Source organism: Bos indicus, chromosome 10 (assembly GCF_029378745.1).
Source record: "Bos indicus isolate NIAB-ARS_2022 breed Sahiwal x Tharparkar chromosome 10, NIAB-ARS_B.indTharparkar_mat_pri_1.0, whole genome shotgun sequence".
Lineage (NCBI taxonomy): Eukaryota > Metazoa > Chordata > Mammalia > Artiodactyla > Bovidae > Bos > Bos indicus.
The window spans coordinates 12,318,451-12,337,663 of NC_091769.1; the positions used below are offsets into that span (position 1 = coordinate 12,318,451).

General features: G+C 52.9%; 1 protein-coding gene across 1 annotated transcript in view; it reads right to left on the bottom strand.

The window, feature by feature from the left end:
• Positions 1 to 1,878: 1,878 nt before the first annotated feature.
• The window catches only part of IGDCC4 (immunoglobulin superfamily DCC subclass member 4), a 40,470-nt gene continuing 23,135 nt past the window's right edge, over positions 1,879 to 19,213 (bottom strand). Inside the window, exons 7-20 of the mRNA XM_070796908.1 lie at positions 18,214 to 18,627; positions 17,558 to 17,722; positions 16,883 to 17,020; positions 15,943 to 16,113; positions 14,265 to 14,504; positions 14,031 to 14,132; positions 12,356 to 12,539; positions 11,540 to 11,667; positions 9,600 to 9,770; positions 9,230 to 9,367; positions 7,956 to 8,061; positions 7,177 to 7,405; positions 6,288 to 6,449; positions 1,879 to 5,766 (exon numbers count right to left, since the gene is read on the bottom strand). Of these exons, the coding sequence (XP_070653009.1) occupies positions 5,353 to 5,766; positions 6,288 to 6,449; positions 7,177 to 7,405; positions 7,956 to 8,061; positions 9,230 to 9,367; positions 9,600 to 9,770; positions 11,540 to 11,667; positions 12,356 to 12,539; positions 14,031 to 14,132; positions 14,265 to 14,504; positions 15,943 to 16,113; positions 16,883 to 17,020; positions 17,558 to 17,722; positions 18,214 to 18,627 (2,762 nt within the window). The 3' untranslated portion in view covers positions 1,879 to 5,352. The remainder of the gene's footprint in view (positions 5,767 to 6,287; positions 6,450 to 7,176; positions 7,406 to 7,955; positions 8,062 to 9,229; positions 9,368 to 9,599; positions 9,771 to 11,539; positions 11,668 to 12,355; positions 12,540 to 14,030; positions 14,133 to 14,264; positions 14,505 to 15,942; positions 16,114 to 16,882; positions 17,021 to 17,557; positions 17,723 to 18,213; positions 18,628 to 19,213) is intronic.

Consider the following 19,213-nt stretch of genomic DNA (forward strand, 5'->3'; position numbering starts at 1 on the left):
CTCCTACCCACTCTTTCTGCTGCGCCCTTCTGCACCGTGTCCAAGTCTGTATTGTCGAGATAATTCCCTAAAAGCTGCACAAAGTTGTCAAAGATTCGGTTTTCCATGGGTTTCTGGTTCTTCCACCCAAAGGTTAGGACGTTTAGCTGCAAGGTTGGCCTCTTTAGACCGAAGAGTTCTGGCGCTTGGGTGGACAGGAGGGATAAAGAGTGGGAAGGCGGCTTGGTCCAGGGCCGAGAGAGAGGACCTAACAGGACAATGAGAACGCTAAAGTAGGCCGGATTCTGACCCCACTTCTCCCTGCGGTGTAGTTCAGCAGACCCAGGCGGGCACTCTCAGAGTTCAACTGAAAGATAAAGATATCCCGTCTCCCCTGCTCACTCTCAAGGAAACGGAAAGGATACAGGTCATGACAAATGACCTGTAACTGGAATAGCACCCTGAAAGTTAAAATTCCCAATAACACTTCTATGCCACAAAGACTCAGTGTTTCATGTCAGAGAACGTAAAAGGAGACATCAGTCTCAGGTAAGGATTGTTATGGTAGATAGGCATGCCTCTTAGGAGATACAGCCCCACACTGGCCTGCAGAGATCATCAGTCTTGGCCACTCGCTATTAAATGATCTTCTGTTGAGTTCAGCATGATGTGCTAGTCCATCAAAATTACTGAGCATCTTCCAAGTTCGAGGAGCAAGAGGTTTAAAGAGAGTAGTCTCTGCCTTACTTAGCTATTGGCATTGAATTGGTCAGGCAGAGGAGTAATTACATCTCTCTTTTGATACCAACTGTGAATTGCAGAGCAGGAGTGTTAACATATATAAAACTAACTCTGACGCAGATAGGTAAAGGGCCTCCAGAAATCAGGTAAGTTTACTAGTCCCTGGGTTCGTGCAGCCCAGGGACTCTGTAGTAGCAATTGGAAGATGAACAGGACTTGAGACATATGAGCAAGCAGTAGGAGCCAATGGAGAAATTCAGGGTCAGGGAACACACCGAAGTCCCAAGCCAATTTCCTTACAAGGAAGGGCAGGAAGGATGAGCCTCTATTGGCCATAGGAAAGGGAGAGGTGGGGGCCTTCCCTGGGCGGAAAGGCCTGGAAATCTCTCCTGCAGGGTTTGAATTCTCAACAACCCCTTCTTGGCTTGTCCTACACTCAGGAGAGGTCAAATTGGTGTCCTGAGTTGCTGTCATTTTAAATTCATTTTGACAAGTGTTTAATTCTTCTTTATCACAACACTTGGTCTGAGAATGATATGCAAATAATGGCTATTCTCCTGCATGCAAAATGTGCAGTATCTCCCCCTACAATGTGTCAATTAACTCAGGGCTGGCTCACCAGCCACTTTGGGGGTGGTCCTGGGCAGGAAGGCCTCTGGTTCTTGGTTCCCAGCGGTAGAAAAACACCCATGGTCCAGGCACTATAAAGATCCTAGCAGAGCAGTTGCCAAATGTAATCCTGAGATGTGTGTGGGGTAAGCGTGGAGTCTGGTGTATGACTATTGTGCCTAGGTTTGAGTTAATGGACACCAGCATGACTGTGAAGGTGAGAGTGCATGTATGGGTCTCTGAGTTCATAGGCACTGCACCCATATGTGTGAATGGGCGTCACAGGCAATTTTGGAAGCCAGATTTATACAAAGAAGATTTGTCGAACCCAATCTCTGGAGTTTGGTGGTTCACTCCTCCCTTGGGTCCAACAAAGTTAAAAAAAAAGTGTGTCCAGATGAAAAGAGATCCTTGAAGAGCCTAAAAGAATGCCATCAAAGAAAGCATCTTTCCTAAGTTCAGGTGTTTTTTCTAAGTGCCTGTTGGGGGAGGGACATGGTTCAGTTCGTTTTTTGAGGTGGGGGGGGGTTCCTATCCTAGGAGTCTGAGTAACCTATTTTTTTACTTTATTGAAATATAGTTGATGTACAATATTATATGTTACAAGTGTAGAATACAGTGATTCATAATTTTAAAGGTTATACTCCATTTATAGTTATAAAATTCTGGCTCTGTTCCCTGTGTTTCACAACATATCCGTGGAGCTTATTTTATAATAGTATGGACCTACCCCTATCTTGCTCCTTCCCCTCTCCCCACGGTAACCACTAGTCTGTTTTCTATCTCTCTGAGTCTGTTTCTTTTTTGTTATATTCACTAGTTTGTTGTATTTTTTAGATTCCACATATAAGTAATAGAGTATTTGTCTTTAACTTATTTCACTTTGATACCCTCCAAGTCCATCCATGTTGTTGCAAGTGGCAAAACTTCATTCTCTTTTATGGCTGAGTAGTATTCCATCGGAGAAGGCGATGGCACCCACTCCAGTGTTCTTGCCTGGAGAATCCCAGGGACGGGGGAGCCTGGTGGGCTGCAGTCCATGGGGTCGCTAAGAGCCGGACACGACTGAGCGACTTAGCAGCAGCAGCAGCAGCAGTATTCCATTGCTTAACCACACTGTCTTTCTCCACTCATCTGTTGATGAACATTTAGGACGCTTCCATATCTTGGCAATTGTAAATAATGCTGCTGTGAACATTGACATGCACATATCTTCTCAAATTAATGTTTTTGTTTTGTTACATACCCAGGAGTGGAAATGCTGGGTCATATGGTGGTTCCATTTTTAGTTTTTTGAGAAACTTCCATACTGTTTGCCACAGTGACTGCACCAATTTAAATTCCCATCAACAGTGTACAAAGGTTCCCTCTTCCTTAGAGAAAGTCCAGTTCTTTCTTATAACTACCTGCTCTTCTGCTCAAAACTCAACATTTCCTATCCTGGTAAGAAATACATTCTCTAGGGCAGAAAGGCTGAGGAAATTCTAGTCACTTGGTTCCAAAAACAAGAACATTTTTGGAAAATAGTTTATTAATTCATTACAGGGACAGATATATGATCAATGCATTGGCTTAACACTAAAGAATATCATAATTGTAAGGAGAAAAAAATGCTGGAAAATAATTAAATAATACAGCAAAACTACAGACAAATAAATGAGCAGGTACCGATTATACTTGTCATGCATCAATAAAAGGTTTTTAAATGAGACTCAAAAACCATAAGGCATCCATGGTAGGTGACAAAAGGATTAATACCCTGTAAAAGGCCAATGGACTCTTTTCTAATAAAAATACTGCTACAAAGACACAAACCTAACACTTCCAAATTACCCAGAGCCCAAATCATATATAATGCTAGTGAGTAATGGCCATGTTCTTATCAACTGTGAGTTATAGGCAGATACCAGATTTATTACTTATTTGCTTTTGAGAAACAATTTTCCACCCAACCTAATGGGTTATAAATTGTCTCATTTGCAGCTATTTAATTTAAACCAGAACCTCAGTGCCTGTTAAACAAGAACATGAAAAATGACTATGTGGTGTAATGCTAAGAGCCTACTGTTAAAACAGCTATTTAATTCAGGACAGGTTTTTTTTTTTTTTTCCCCCTTTAGGAAAAAAAAAAGAAAAAATCAAACCAGCCAAATAAAATGAGGCTTTTGACCTTCAGAGCAGTGATGAAACATGTACAGTAGTGTTAGCCACAGCAATGCCGAATGCTACAGAAATAGTACAAATGACAGTTCTGTCCTTAACGAGATACAAAACCAGCATTAATAATCTTTAGTGTTATCATAGGCTGCCTGAAGGGGGAGGAGGAGGAAATGTAGGTGCGGATGTCAAACCTGAGTGACACCCGAGTGTAATAAACACAGACGCTGAAAGGGTCTGAGGAAGCTGCAACTCCACTGAGAGACATTTCACCATTAAAAAAAAAGGAAAGATAGACTGGTTATTTCTAATTTGGCTCAGAAGCCAGAGTTAACCCTTGATGTGCTTGCTGCTCAGTGAAAAAAGATGAATTCAGGGAGAAGAGACCAAGTACTAAATGCTCCTATGAGAGGCTGAGGTGCAAAATCAAATAAATGAAACAAGTCAGGCTTGTCCCTGTGTGGGGGGGGCGTCAACAGAAAATGACTTCAGGATTGAATTTAAAGAAAGAGCAAAATGAGATGAGCCCATCACCCTTGTCCTGTGTGAAGACCCTACTTCCAGCACCCTAGAGGATGATTCCTCCCAGCCCCATCCTGTCAGTTCCTGGACAAGGTGCAGAGAGTGGGAGGCGAAGGGGCTGCCCAGCCCCTAATTCCCACCCCCTTCTCCCTTTCAAGCTCCAGCTGGGAAGCAAGGTGCCTCAAATGCCTCTGTCCAGCAAACCAGACTTACTGCATGGAAGGGAGGGAATAATTGTATCCCAAGCCTCTGGGTCGTGTTCCCCCTTCTGTGTCTCAAAACCCCCAAGGATGACTTGCATTCATCCTCTCTAAGGAGAACCCTCCAGTCTCAATCCCAGGGAGAAAGAAGCAAGGGAAGCTGAAAGGTCTTCTCCCAACCCACACTGGGGGTGTGCAGTCTGCCTGGGGATGGGGTCTACAGAGGCACAGAGAAGCAGGGGCAGGAGGATGATGGCTGAAGTGGACGGCGGACACAGGAGTCCCATCACGGCCCCAGACAGACATGAGGTAGTCGCGTTGTGAGGGAAGGGTGCTGAGACTGAACCCAGGCAGGAGAGCCACGTGACACAGTGTGGGAGAGGCGAGAGAGAGATAGCGGAGACAGACAGAAGCCACAGAGAGGAGAGTCCTGGGACGGAAGGGAAGGGCCCTAAGCTTGGGAGAACAGGGGCACAGGGAAACAAGACCCTAGAGGAGCGAGGGGGAGGAGAAAAGGGAGAGCAAGAGAAAGCAGATTTTCAAAACCAGGCACTTCCCCAATTACAAAATTAGGTGCAGACTCGCTCTGAGGGGAGCTGGAGTCACCCTCTCAGTTTGGACACAGGACACACGGCAGATGGGAGGTGACGCGACTAAAGTGTCAGGCATTCAGAGCCTACTTGCACTCAGCCCAGCCCAACCGGAAAGTGGGCCGGGGCTGTCTTTGTCAGACAAGGCATTGGAGACACTCTCAGAGTGTGTAATAAAAGGCTGGGTGACAGAGTAGGGGCCCGCAGGGCTGGGGACAGACCACTCTGGGGCAGTGTCCTGACCTGGAGGATCAATTAGGCCACAGTGACCACTGCCTGGCCCAGAGCTTCCCAGCTCACCAACCAGCACACACACATGTGCTTCACACATGTGCATATCACATGTAACTGTGCGTCACATGTCTCACAAACCACATGTGTCACAGAGTATAGGGGGAGCGAATAATCCAATCCTTCCTCTCCCCGAGCCAAAGCACCCCAGGAGGCTCCAAGTGGCTTGATGACTTGCAGGCAGAGACGCGTACACGTGTAGCCACACGCATCATGTCGCGTGATCCAAACCAGCCTGTCCCAAACGGTGCCCTCTAGGGGAGCTAAGTAGAGGAGGACGGGACTGGGGCTTTGGGCAGGCTTGGGCTGGCTCCTGGAGGGCAGGGGGCCTTTGGCTGGCCGTTGTTCCCAGGGGCCTCCTCCAGAGCCTCATTGGACTGGAGGTCCGAGTAGGGGCAAGCATCGCTGGCTGCCTCTGGCAGGCAAGTAAGTCTGTCTGGCCCAGGGGCTGCTTGCTCACACCCGCCTGGCTCCTGGTCCAGCCAGTCTTCCCCTTGACCAAGATCCACAACACTCGAGGTGAGGTCAGGAGCCTCTGAAGGCAGGGAATCTTCAGGTTCCAGGTCTTGGAGGTGGAGGTCAGGGGTCCCAATGGATGCACTAAAGTCCGAGTGGACGATGACTTCGGCCTCCACCTGGTTCCTGCAGGCTGGGGGAGGCTTCTTCCTCCCGTTGCCCTGGTCAGAGCAGAGAACACAAAAACCATCACTGAGCGTGACCATCAGAAGAATGACTGTCCTTCTCGGGGTGGAGAGAGGCTGACCTCCAGCCTAGAGCCCTTTATATATCATGCGGGAGTTGGTAAGGGAAGAACAGTGACTGTCCTCCAGATGATGATCAGATCCATGGGAAGGCAGGGAAACACTAAGATTTGCCCTTGTCACAGAATTTCAGAAATACCAGATATGGGCAGGGCTCTGTGAACACGAAGAAGGGCTGAATGCAGTCAGATTGGTGCACGCTCAGATTCATGGGAATTCTGCAGTGGCCCACTTATGCCTAGCTCGAGGAGGGACTGTCTTCCCAAACACTGGCCTGCCCTCCACCCACTCACCTTTAGAGGCTCCAGGGGTCTCCAGGCTCGACTTTTACCCCCAGGGACGTTACCACCAGGGGTCTCCAGAAGATTCATTACTTGCTCTTACCAAGCATGGGACGCTTCTCTCCTTCCCTCCCTCTTTCTTTCCAGGACACTGACCTTTATGGCCTCGTACACCAGAGCCTGCAGCAGCAGTGTCTGCCCAGTTCCAGCAGGGGGCAGCAGGGCCCGGGTCAGAGAGGGCATGGGGCCTGCCTGGGGCAGCTCACAGCCTGCCCAGGAACCTGCCCAGCTGGGCCCACCGGGCTGAGCCCAGGAGATCTGCACAGAGAAAGAAGCAGGAGCTGAAGGCTTGATGGGGATATACGCAGGAAACGGCTGGAGCCCCCTCCACAGACTCTTGGCCCCCTTTCTACTTCCCTCCCCAAGGCAGTGGGGACAGGCACAGAATGAGCTGAGAGTCTGGGGGTGAATTTGAGGATAGAACGATGCTCCTGCAGAACAGCCTAGGAGTTTCTGAGCCAGGCAAGGTCTCCTTCACCACACAGAGGCAGGGAGAGGGTGAGAAAGCACTCGGGTTCGCGCTGGCTGATCAGAGAATGCAGGATGAGCCGCCACTGCCAGGATGGACAGGACCCGGCCTGTGTGGATGCACCTCATCTGGATCCTGGTCCTACCTGGCCACAGCCTACCTGACCAGCCTCCTTCCCCCACGCTGGGGAGAACTGGGTCTTAGAGCTCTCCCCAGCTCCCAGGATGAGGCGTGTTCTGGCCACCTTGAGTCACCCGCCAACAGCCCCTCGGGGGCTCTCCCCTCCTTCCTGAGAACCAGGCTGACCTATTCTGCCAGAGACGGAGGCCCATCTGCTTCCCTGCCTTGCCAAACCTTTCAAAGAGGAGGGAGAGCTTTTTCTTCTGCAGCTGGTCCAGGGAGGGGAGGGGGGAGCGGGCCTCTCACAGGGTCACACAGCGTGCTCTCACGCCCCCTAGTGTCCTATTTGGGAATGAACCGCAGTGTGGGGCTCGGCCTCCCCGGCTTCAGGCTCACCTTTCTCTTGGAGTGACCCCGGCCGGCTGAAGCGCCACCACCCATAAGGCTGTGCACTTCAGCCCTGTCCTCGATGTCCGTGGGCGGTGGGGACCAGTCCTGGGGACGAGGGTGCACAAGGGACTCCAGTTCATGGACAGCTGGGGGGCTGGGGGGTGCCAGGCGGGCTCTGGAGTACAGTGCAGGGTTCCCAGCAGTGGCCGAGGAGGACAGCCCAGGGAGGGCTTCTCTGGAAGGGAAGATGGGAAACAGACAGTGTGGTCAAAGAGAGGGGCAGGGGTGGGATTGGGATTAGTCCAGCCTATGTCCCTGGGCAGGTTCCTACCCATCTTTGAGACTTAATTTCACCGTCTGTGCAATGGATAAGAAATTCTGTGACTGTTCACAACAGCTGTGACACTGTACTGAGGTCCTTCCTCCCTAGGCTCTAGGCATCTGGAGATTTGGGGGCCCTCTTTGCAAGACGCTAGCAGCTACCAAGGAAGTCCATGAGGTCGAAAAGAGTTAGACACGACTGAGTGACTGAACAACCACCACCAAGGAAGCAGGAGAGAGGCAACTATGCTACGCCAGCCCTTACTGAGGGGATACGCTGGGGGCTTCCCTAAACCCATTCCGCTTCCCATTCTCACGAGGACCTCACCCCAACCCATTCATCCCAGACAACTTTAATGGGGCCCCCAGGAGGGGCTAGAGCAAGTCACAGCCACTTTCCCTGCTCTCTCTTCTCTGCAGAGGAAGTTGCTCCTCTCTGTGGTCAGACTGGTCCTTCTACCTACCTGTGGGGGCTGCGGCGCAGGCCAGCACACATGCAGGCCAGGAGGCAGAGGAGGCCCAGGCAGACGCCCACGATGATGCCCGTGACTGAGTGCACATCCAAAGAGTCTGGCAGGGGAGAGGGAGGGAATAGAACAGATCAAGGACAGGAGAAAACCCGAGGTTCATAGACCAGGACATCCTGGGGCTTCCTCTGGAGGCCACTGGCCTGAGTCTCTTCCTTTGGACGTGTGAAATCTCTGATGCAAGGATCAGAGGGCCCCACAGACTCACAGGGACCACCACTACCTCTCTCTCCAACTGTCAGCCCCAATGGACATCCGGAAGCTGGAGCTCCTCCCCATCAACCCGGCCTTTCAGTGAAACATGCCTCTTGCCTGCCTAACAGGGTTGGTTTTGCAGGTGTGTAACACGTGCAGTGGCACGTGGCCCATGCTTAGAAGGGCTCTGCGCTTGGCTTAATGCTCTGCTGTCACCACCCTGAAATTCTTGCTCATTTTTCTTTTTAATGTATTTCCTTGGCTATGCTAGGTCTTAGTTGTGGCACACAGGGTATTTTTTTCTTCTGTGGCTGCTGTGCAGCATTTGGGATCTTAGTTCCCTGACCAGGGATTGAACCCATGCCCCCTCCAGCGGGAGTGTCGAATCTTAACCACTAGACTGCCAGGGAAGTCTGTCTTCTTCATTTTTTAATAAGGGGTCCCACATTTTCCTTTCACACTGAGCCCTGCAAATTACGGTGTAGACAGTCTCATGGCCTAAGACCTCCACTGTATAAAGCTCATCACCTCTTCAAGCCAGTTCTCCAGTGAAAGTAAGCTCCCAAAGAAACCAAGCCAGTTTCCCACAAATCTGACCTTTCGACTGAATTACCACTGAACCGCACCCATTTCCCCTTCAAATGTGTCCTCTCCACACCTGGCTTTCCTGGTGGCTCAGATGGTAAAGAATCTGCCTGCAATGCAGAAGTACTGGGTTCGATCCCTGGGTCGAGAAGATCCCCTGGAGAAGGGAATGGCTAGCCACTCCAGTACTCTTGCCTGGAGGATTCCATGGACAGAGGAGCCTACAGTCCATGACGTCACAAAAAGTCAGACGTGACTGAGCAACTAACACTTTCACACCAAATAGAGAGGGCAGCTGTCCAACAACATGTGCCTGAACGCAAGCCCTTGGAGGACATGACTTCAAGATTAGAAGTCAGCTCTGGGGACCTTTGGAGAGCTTGGGCTGCCCCAGGATGGAGCCCACCCCTTCCTCCCTTTCCACCTCTTACCTGAGAGCTTCTCCTGGAGAGTAATCACATCCTGCAGGCCAGAGAAGGGCCCAGGCCCCACCTCTGTGCGTGCCCCCATCTTGAAGAAGTACCTAGTGTCGCTCTCGAGGCCGTGGACCTCAGCACTGAAGATGTTTCCTGGGGGGCGGGGGAGCCAGGGAGAGCAGGGTTGGTGACCCGGGTAGGGGTGGCCTGCAGGGCTGGGCTGGGAAGTGGCCCTGGGAGGACCTGCTGCTCCCTCCCAGGTAGCAGCTTCTGCCTGCTCCTCCTAGAACAAACCTCCGTGGCCATCTCAGTACTAACCCAGCCACTGGGGAGGCTGGAAAGGGGTGGGGGGAAACCCCAGAGGTCCTGGGGTGCAGGCACTCACCCTCTGTGGTGAGCAGGGTCCACTGGTGCTCGGGCTGGGTGTGGTTGTTGCTGTAGAGAATCAGATACTCCACAATCTCCCCGTTGGGCTCCGTCGGGGGGCACCAGTGCAGCCGGACGGTGGAAGGTGTCAGGGGGCTCAGGCGCAGGTCAGATGGGGGTGTCGAGGGCCCTGGGTGTCAGGGGAGGAGATGGGAGAGGCAGGGTCACTGAGAGCCCCAGCCATGGGCACAGCTGGGAGCCAGGGCATGAAGGCATGGCCTCCTTGCTTCCGCCTTTACTGGAACAAACCACAAACCACGAAGCAAAATGAGGTCGGGTCTCTCACTGGGGAATTTCTGGAAAACAGTTAGGGAGGGGTCTTTGCCACCATTCTGCCCCTCTTAGAAACTCTTTTCCACTCTTTGGAGCAGAGCTCTTCAAATGTCCACACTCAAATACTTTCAAGGGCTGAAGATGGTGTCTGGTCCTCAGGGGACCTGGGGGCAGAGCTCAAAAGTTTTTGGAAGGCTCACATTTCATTTAAACTCATCTCTTCTGTGGTAACATTTAATATCTAAGTAATGTTTTAAATGATTTATTATTTAAAGTTCCTAACTCCCCTCACCACCGCAAATCTTCAAGTAAAATTGTTTGACGTCCTGTATAGCCTCCGTGTACGCCTGCCTGGGCCCAGGACCTTAGAGTCACAGGAATCCTCATGTGTGAAGTACCACCTTGAAAGGCTTTGTGTTTTGTTTTCAGAGAAGCTGATGGGGGCGCGGGAGTGGGGCAGGAGTAAATGAGGAAGGGAGGGGAGAAAAGAGGGACAAAAGGTGACTAGTGAGTTGGGAAACAACAGAAATTTGGGGGCTCAGGTTTTCAAGGCCCAACAGAGGGTGAGATGGGGACCCAGGGCTGTGAGGCTTAAAAAAGCCACAGCACCATGGGCTGTCAGAACCCTCAATGGCCCTGGGTGACTCCCCACTTCTCAGGCTCTACTCTCTCCATCTGTGAAAGGAGAAAATATTCCCCTCTCTGTAATCAGGTCAATTGAGCTGGGGATTCCATGTCATGGTCTCCCCCGAGAAAACACTGAGCCTCCCTCCATTCCACGTGCAAGACCATGGTAAGTGGAGCTCTTGGGCTTCCCTGGTGGCTCAGGCAGTAAAGAAACTGCCTGCAGTGCAGGAGATCCAGGCCCGATCTCTGGATCGGGAAGATCCCTTGGAGAAGGAATGGCAACTCATTGCAATATTCTTGCCTGGAGAATTCCATGGCCAGGCTCCTCGGTCCGCGAGGAACAAAGAGTTGGACATGGCTGAGCGACTAACAACACCACTTGAGCTGAGGTCATGGGTGTGTGAGAAACAATTTGTAAGCATTTTTTTTAAAAGTGCATTCATGAGGGTGGATGGCCTCCCCACCCTACCCTACATACGTCTTCTTATCTCAGATCAGGAACAAAGGTCTGCTGGTAGAAAGGGGAACTGTGTCAGCAGAACCTAAGAGGCTGCTGTGAGGACAAAGAGCCACTTGTCTCCAGATGCGTTTCCAGAGGGTTCCAGAGTCACAGACTTGCAGAGCTCATGGTCCCAACTTCCCTTTTTACAGATGAGGACACAGAAGCCCTGCTGGGGAAGGGGTCTGCCTAGGTCTCCCTGTGTGTCAGGGGCAGGCTGGGGACCCAAATGCAGAGTCCAGGATGCCTGCCTCCAGAGCTGGCCCTCCTCACAGCTCAGTGAGGTCTCGGCACAGCCTCTTAAAAGAAACCACTCCTCTAAATCTCATGTGATCATGTCCGTGAGTAAATGGTTAAGACCAGCACTGGACTGCCACCATAAATGCAAAGCAAGTGACCGGAACTTTTGGGGCTCTGAGGGGCATTTCAGAAGACGGCTGCTGGGGCAAGGAGTTCGGTGAAAGATGGACTTGTTGTCAAGGGGCTGAGGGGCCACTCACGGTCAGGCAGGGTGGAGCGCTCTACCACGGAGCCAAAAGGCCCGTCCATGTCCACACCATGAGACTGTACCGCAAACTCGTATTTGGTGAACGGCTTCAGGCCGCCAATGAGGATGTCTTCTCCAGAGCTGCCGAGGTAAGAAATGCAACTAGGACTCTCAGGCCCCTTCAAGTCTCCTCCCCAACCCAGCTGCAACCCCTGCCTCGGGCAGGGAACCTGCTCCCTGACACCGGGGCCACTAACATCATCCAGAGACCTGCAGAGAGATGTGGATGGATGGATGGATGTATATGATTCCAAGTCCAATCCCCAAGCCGGGCCCCCTCTTTCAAGAAATATTCCTGGGTTAATCCACATCATTCTCCACCCAAAGAATCCTCTCTGATGCATCTTCTCCTTGACTTAAAGGAAAAGATGCATAACTTTTCCTTCAGCTGTAATTGTATTAATATGTATCTATTGCTTTTTATGCTTTGTTTTGTATGCCAAACCAACAGAGACCAAGAGGTCTCTGCCTCCCCATCCAACGGGGGGCCTCTCAGGACAGCAGCTGGGCTGTCTCTTCCCCATCACCTGAGACTGAAGAAATAGGTCTGTCCTGCATGACGTCTCCCAGGGTTGAGCCCTCCGGTGAGGGGACAGGACTGGATGGGCTCTCCTTTCCCATCTGTCACCATCAGGTCATCAGACTCTCAACGTGCCCCCAGTTTAACACATGAGTCATGAAATGTCCCTGAACCTTCAGGCCCCTCTCTTCATCGCTACCTGCTGCCTCCTTCCCTTCCACTCCGCCCCTTCACAGTCCCTCTTCCCACCTGGTGTAATAGGTGACCAGGGAGGCATTCCTGAGCCCCCATGGGCTGAAGCGCACAGTGTAGTTGACAATCTTGACTGTGGTGAAGTCTGGCTTTTTCCACCGAAGCCAAATGGAGGTAGAGCTGTTTGATTCCGCATGGACGTGGGCAGGGGGCAAGGGTGGCCCCCTCTGGATGGGCAGGTCTGGAGGGTGAAAATTATAGAGTGTGGGAAGGGAGGAAGATACTCATCTGGTAATATGTACTGTGGTTTGCAGTTCCCAAGGCACTTTCTTTTACCCTTCACTTGTGATCCTGTGAGTTGGGAATAATGCTTTATTTCCACTTCACAGATAAGGAAACTGAGGCTGCCAAGGATTTAAGTGATTTTGGCCAAGGGCATACAGCGAGCAGACTATGGAACACTAGTATGTAAGAGAGAGAGACAGCAAGTCACGATAATTATGAGCATAGATTCTGGAGCCAGGCTGTCCTGGTTCAAATTCCAACTCTGCCATGTACTGGCTGTGTGACTATGGAGAAGTTAATTAACCTCTCTGTGTTTCCATTCTCTATTCCGTCAGTGAGGCTAATAATAGTACCTACATTTCATAGGGTTGTTATGAGGATTAAATTAGTTAGTATTTGTAAAGTATATAGAAGTGTCATGGAATGAATGTCTGTGTCCCCCCGCAAAGTTCCTATGTTGAAACTTGAACATATGGTGGAGTCCTGCCTGTTTGGGCCACTGTAACAACCACAGACTGGGTGGTAAACAACAGAAATTTATTTTTCACAATTTCAGAGTCTGAGATCAAGCTTTGGTGAAGGCCCTCTACTGGGTTATAGACTATCAACTTTTCATTGTATCTTCAGGGCAGAAAAGGGAAGCAAGCTCTTGTGTGACTCTTAAAAGGGTACAAACCCCCCCAGGCTTGGGATGTGGGGCCCGTCCGGCTCAAGAAGAAAGTGAAGCAGTATGAACTAATCTAATCCTAATTACCTCCTAATACATCACACTGGAGGGTAGGATTTCAACATATGGATTCTGGGGGACACAGATTTTTTGTCCATAACAGTGTCCTTATAAAAGAGACCCTAGGGAACTCTCTAGACCTCTTTCTGCCCTGTGAGGACACAGCGAGAAGATGGCCTATGGTCTATGAATCGGGAATCGGGTCTTCACCAGACACTGACTCAGCTAAAGCCTTGATCTTGGATTTCCCAGCCTCCAAAACAGTGAGAAGTAAATGTTGGCTGTGTAAGCTACTCAGTCTATGGTGTTTTGTTACAGTAACCTGAACCAACTCTGAGCCTCAGTTTCCTGGTGGGCCACATAGGGATACCCTCCCTGCCTAGAGCAGAGGAATAATCTCAGAGATAGTGTGATGAAGGTGGGTCATCTTAAAAATTGTTTAAAGGTCAAACTTGGGCCAGAAGTCACTGATGAACCACTGGGTTTCTCTATGTCCAAACCTTCCAAATTAGCACTGCTCAAGGATAATGAAAACACGGGCCTATAAGGCAGAAGCGGGAGCTTCTCTCTGTGATCTAAATGAGCCAGTAGAATAGGTTTGCAGGTGGCTGAAACTTCTAGATGGCCTGCCCACGAGGGCCGGCCCGGAGGAGAGGGAAAGGAGGCAAGGCGCAGCCCTGCTGACCGAGCCCTCCCGCTCCGCTTCCCCAGCCTCCTCACCTGGGGTGGGGGCCTTCTCTGTTTTGCCCTTCCACACTGCTGCATAGCCATCCTCGTGTTTGTTGAACGCCACGAGCTTCACCTCGTACAGCCGGCCAGGGACTGGGGAAGGCCATGGAGGGGGGTCACTCTTGCATCCCCTGAGAGACTCCATCTCCAACCACCAGCCCAGCTTGCCCAGCCCCCCGCTGGACCTGTGTCAATCCCCCCCACCCCCCGGGCGGCCCTCCTCACCTAGCTGGGTCAGTTCATACTGCTTCACTTTCTTCTTGAGCCGGACAGGCCCCACATCCCAAGCCTGGTCCCCACGGCCCCCTGGAGGGCTCTCACCATCCGTCTCCTCCTCCTCCGCTCCCACCTCTCGCCAGTACAGTTTGTAGCCAGAGATCTGGGCGGGGTGCGGGGGTGGCTGCCAGGACACGACCAGGGACTCCATCCTTGCCCGTACCTTCAGCTCTGTGGGCGCAAAAGGGACTGGGGGCAGAGGAGCCGGAAGGGAGGAGGAGAAGAGAATCAAAGAGAAGGAAGAAGGGGAGGCCGGGGAAGGGAGGCAGGAAGGAGCATGAGGAAGCAGAAAGCAGGAAGACAGCGCTGAGTGAGGCCCTTGCCAGAGTTCTCCCCATATATCTCACCACTCAGCCACCAGCCTAAGGGTCAGGCCCAGGCTGGGTCTAGAGGAGAACTCACTATTCCATAAGCCCAGAGTGCTGGGAACGCAGGGACGTTTCCCGGGGGTTTGCAAAGAGGTTGGCCAAGAGCATTTCTGGGGCAGGGCTGACAATACCTGACTTAGAGGAGGGCTCTGTAAATCTTCTGAAGGCATGAAGGCATGGGCACCAGCAGGCAAGGGGATCAGAGGGGTTGCTGAAGCCAGGAAGGAGGGATGGAGCCACCGGAGTGGGGAGACCTCCTTGGAGCCTGAGAGTGGGTTGGCTCACTGTGTGTCTGATGCTGTCCTAAGCACTTCATAGCATGTATTTTAACTTTATTCTCACAACCCTACAAAATAACAAACCTACTAGTGTCCCTGTTTTACAGATAAGGAAACTGAGGCTCAGAGAAGTCCAGTAACTTGCCCAAGATGACACAGATTGTATGTGTGCCAGGCTTTGTCCTCATGGGAGGCTTGGTGTGCTGCGATTCATGGGGTTGCAAAGAGTCGGACACGACTGAGCAACTGAACTGAACTGAACCACTCTACTATTGGGCCTCTCAACAAAACCCACAACAGTCATAATCACAGAAGCAGCTATTATTTATTTATTTTTTCCCAGCTGTGCTGTGCGGCACATGGGAATCTTAGTTCCCCAGCCAGAGATCAAACCTGTGCTTCCTGCTGTGGAAGCATGGCTTCTTAACCACTGGACTGCTAGGGAAGGCCCCTGTTTGCTACTACTTGCTGCTGCTGCTGCTAAGTCGCTTCAGTCGTGTCTGACTCTGTGTGACCCCATAGATGGCAGCCTACGAGGCTCCCGTCCCTGGGATTCTCCAGGCAAGAACATTGGAGTGGATTGCCATTTCCTTCTCCAATGCATGAAAGTGAAAAGTGAAAGTGAAGTCGCTCAGTCATGTCCGACTCTTAGCACCCCCATGGACTGCAGCCCACCAGGCTCCTCCACCCATGGGATTTTATCAAACCTTTGTTTACATTAATTAATCTTCATGATACACCTGGCAGTAGTAAGTGAAGTCTTAGAGTTGTGAATGGTCTGTCCAAGGTCACACAGCAGATGGAAGGGATACATGAGCCCAGGGGTGTCTGCAAACACCAGCCCTTCGTCTCTTCACCCATTGAGCAGGGGCAGCCGTGGTAGATCTCTCATGGAGGGAGTGGTTCGGTCTGGGTTCCAAGGGCTCCCAAACACCCACACAGTCACTCACATCACCCCACCTGTCCCCTCTGGCCCCGTACCATGGCTCTGGTTGTGCACACTGGGCGTCCTGTGCTGCATCCACTGGGAGGGGGCCCCGTAGCCAGCCCCTGTGCCAGCTGAAATCCGCACTCGATACACCTTGCTGGGCTGAAGTGAGTTCAGCGTAAACTGTGTCTCATTCCCCGGCACCTCGGTGGAGAAAATCTGATCTGCTGGGACAGAAGACACTGGCTCTTGGTGGCCCCCTTAAGAACTCCTAAACCCCCCCTACACTGACTCTTCCACCTCAGGCCGTGACCCCTCAGTGCCTGGATGGACTCCACGCTTCAGTGAATGCCCAGGCCTCTGACCCTGGCTGATGCCAGCCATGAGCCTGGGCTCACAGTGGGGAGAATCAGGGCACACGCTCCCCACTGCCCCAGGAGCCGGCCCACACACACCAGGGCATGGGCCCGAGGGGCTGACTGTGAAGCCACCAAGCACCGCCTCTTCCAGAGCCCTGTCGACCGCCCACGCCCCCTTCCTCACCCTTCCCTGCCTTCTCGCCCTGGCCCCCTGGCCCCCAGCCAATCGCCTTCTCCTATGTCTTCATCAATTTCATTCCTCCTCCCCGAGATTCTTGACATCTGTCCTAACACCCCACCCATGCCTCATTTCCCTCAATCCCACAAGCAAACCCTGCACCTCTCTACCCCTTCTGAGCTGGAAGGGACCCCAGGATTACCTAGGTCACCTGCCTCACTTCACAGACAAGGAGCCTGAAGTAGGGACTGTCGGACTACGCACCGCAGCTGTACAGAAGGTGGGGCTAGCCCCCAGCCCTACCTCTGTCTCGAGCGAGCCCTCTAGTTGAGCCTTCCCTTCCACTCCTGCCCTCCCAACCCCCAGCCCACCTTCCCCTTTTCTAGGTTCACCTTGCCCTACTCCACCAGCCGCTCTGATGGAACCCTCACCTCACTGATTCCTGCCCCCACTCACCTTCCTTTCCCAAACCGTACTCTATCTTGTACTTCACCACCTGCCCATTGCTCAGGCTGGGAGGCAGGGGCAGCCACGCCACCCTGATGTCCGAGGGGTTGGGGCTGGACAGGGAGAGCTGGGGCGCTGCACTGGGGACTGAGACAGAAGAACATCAACGTGAGCTCGGCTCCACCGACGTGGAAGGTGAGGCTCAGGAGCGGTCAGAGACTTGCCCAGGTCACACAGCAAGTCAGAAGTAGGCCCAGGACCAGGATCTGAGGGAGGAAAGGGAGCCTCTCAGGGGAGCCCCAAGCTGGAGAGGATGGGACAGCCTTCCCAGGACATTCCCCCAGCACAATCTTCTACATCCAGCGGACTGTCACTGGCTCCTGTCTGACTGGATGGTACCTGGGTGCAGCGGAGAAGGAGCCACCTGATTACAGGCAGTCATGAAACCTGGGCTCAAGTCCCAGCTACATTATTGACCTTGGGCAAGTCACTCACTTTCTGGGCCTCAGTTTCTCCAACTGCAAATTAGGGAGATGAACCCTTGCCCACTCCTTTACAGGGCACAAAAGATGGCACAAGGCAAGTAAAAGCACCTTGGCGTACAGGAGTTAAGAGAAACTAAGCTACCATCTCCAGGGAATTCCCTGGGGCCCAAGGTGCCCACGGCAGGTGCAGAGGCCCTACCATCATCCAGCGTGTGGACCAGAGCCGGGGAGGAGGTGCGGCTGGCCCCCAGCTGCGAGTAGGCCACCACGTAGAACTCGTAGTCTGTGTTGGGTTCCAGGTCGCGAACCTGTAGCTCAGTGGTGTCATTGTTCACCGCAAACTGGTATTCCACATTGTCCACGCCTGAGTGGGTTAGGGGACAAAGTGTCTGTCACAGGGCCACCGCCAGAGGCTTCCCTGCTCAAAGCTGTCTAGGGAATCCTTCATGTTGTCCAGTCCCTGGAATAGCCTCTTTCTAGCTAAATCATTCCAGATAATCTGAGACTATAAACTCCCCTGACATCTAGTCCCACTGTATTAGTTCCTCCCACTGGTTAGAAGTCTTTTCTAGCGTGTAACTGAAGTGACTCCTGCTGCAATTAACAAGCTGGCTCCAGGAATGCCAAGGCATTTTCCCTGGGAGCGGCATCCTCTCGCTGCCCTTTTAAACTGTGGCTGAAGGGGAAATGCGCTAACCCATATCTACACACAGGTCTCTCACCCCATCCCATCCTATCCCCAAAGGCAACCCTTCAATCATCCACCCTGTGCCGCGTCCCTTCCCCCCACCCACCCCCGTAGGCACCCCCTGCAGTAGGTCTTTGCTGGGGTGTCTTAGCGCCGGGCAGACGCACCCCGTGCCTTCTGGTAGTGGAGGGAGAAGCCAATGATCTGCTCGCTGTGGAGCTCGGGCCGCTCCCAGGCCACCAGCACGGCGGAGCTGCTCAGCGGCGTGGCGGTGACCCGCGTGGGGGCGCTGGGGAGCCCCTCGCGCACCACGACCGCCAGCGGCGCAGCGGCGCACGCCGTTCCCGCGCCGTTCTCGGCCACGCACTGGTAGTAGCCGGCGTCCTGCAGGCGGATCTGGGTGATGACCAGGCTGCCGCCGCCGCCCTGCACCTTGACGCGCCCGTTGGGCCTCAGCGGCGCCCCGTCGTGCAGCCAGCGCAGCCACGGCCGCGGCTCGCCGGACGCGCGGCACACGAAGCGCGCGGTGCTGGCCCGCGTCCGCGACAGCGCCTCCGGCGCCTGCGAGATGACTGGAGCGGCTGGGGGACCGGAGGGGAACGCTGACTGTGCCTCCCGCCGCTAGAGGCCTGCCCCGGCCTCCAAATACCCAAGGGACTCCCGCAGCCCCTCACTCATTCTCACCTCTCCCCGATTCACCCGTCCCCCCAAAATACCCTCAGCAGCGCAGCTCTAGTTCTCTTCCTCCTTCTATCCCGGCCCTACACTAACCATTCTCTCCAGGCTTCCTCGGCCTCCCCAAATACCCTGGCTTCTCCAGGATCTAACCCTTCTCCCGCACTTATTCCGTCTCCCCTACCTCCCAGGACCCCACACCTATCAGATGTACCCCCCAGTAACCTCACTCTCATCCTTCCCCACATTACCCGGGTCCCACCCAGACCACCTCTCCAATAACCCAAGCAATGCCCTTTATCACCCCTCTCCTCTTCCTCAACTCCATCCTCCAATCTCCTCCCACACTTGTTTCCTCTAATTACCTAGTCTGTCTCCTCCAAGGCACCCCACCCCCTCACGAAGGACTCCTCCCCAGGTGCTGGGGCCCCGCCCCCCTCAACCTTATCTTCCCTTTTCATTCTCCACCGTGGCACGCCCACCTGTCCGTTT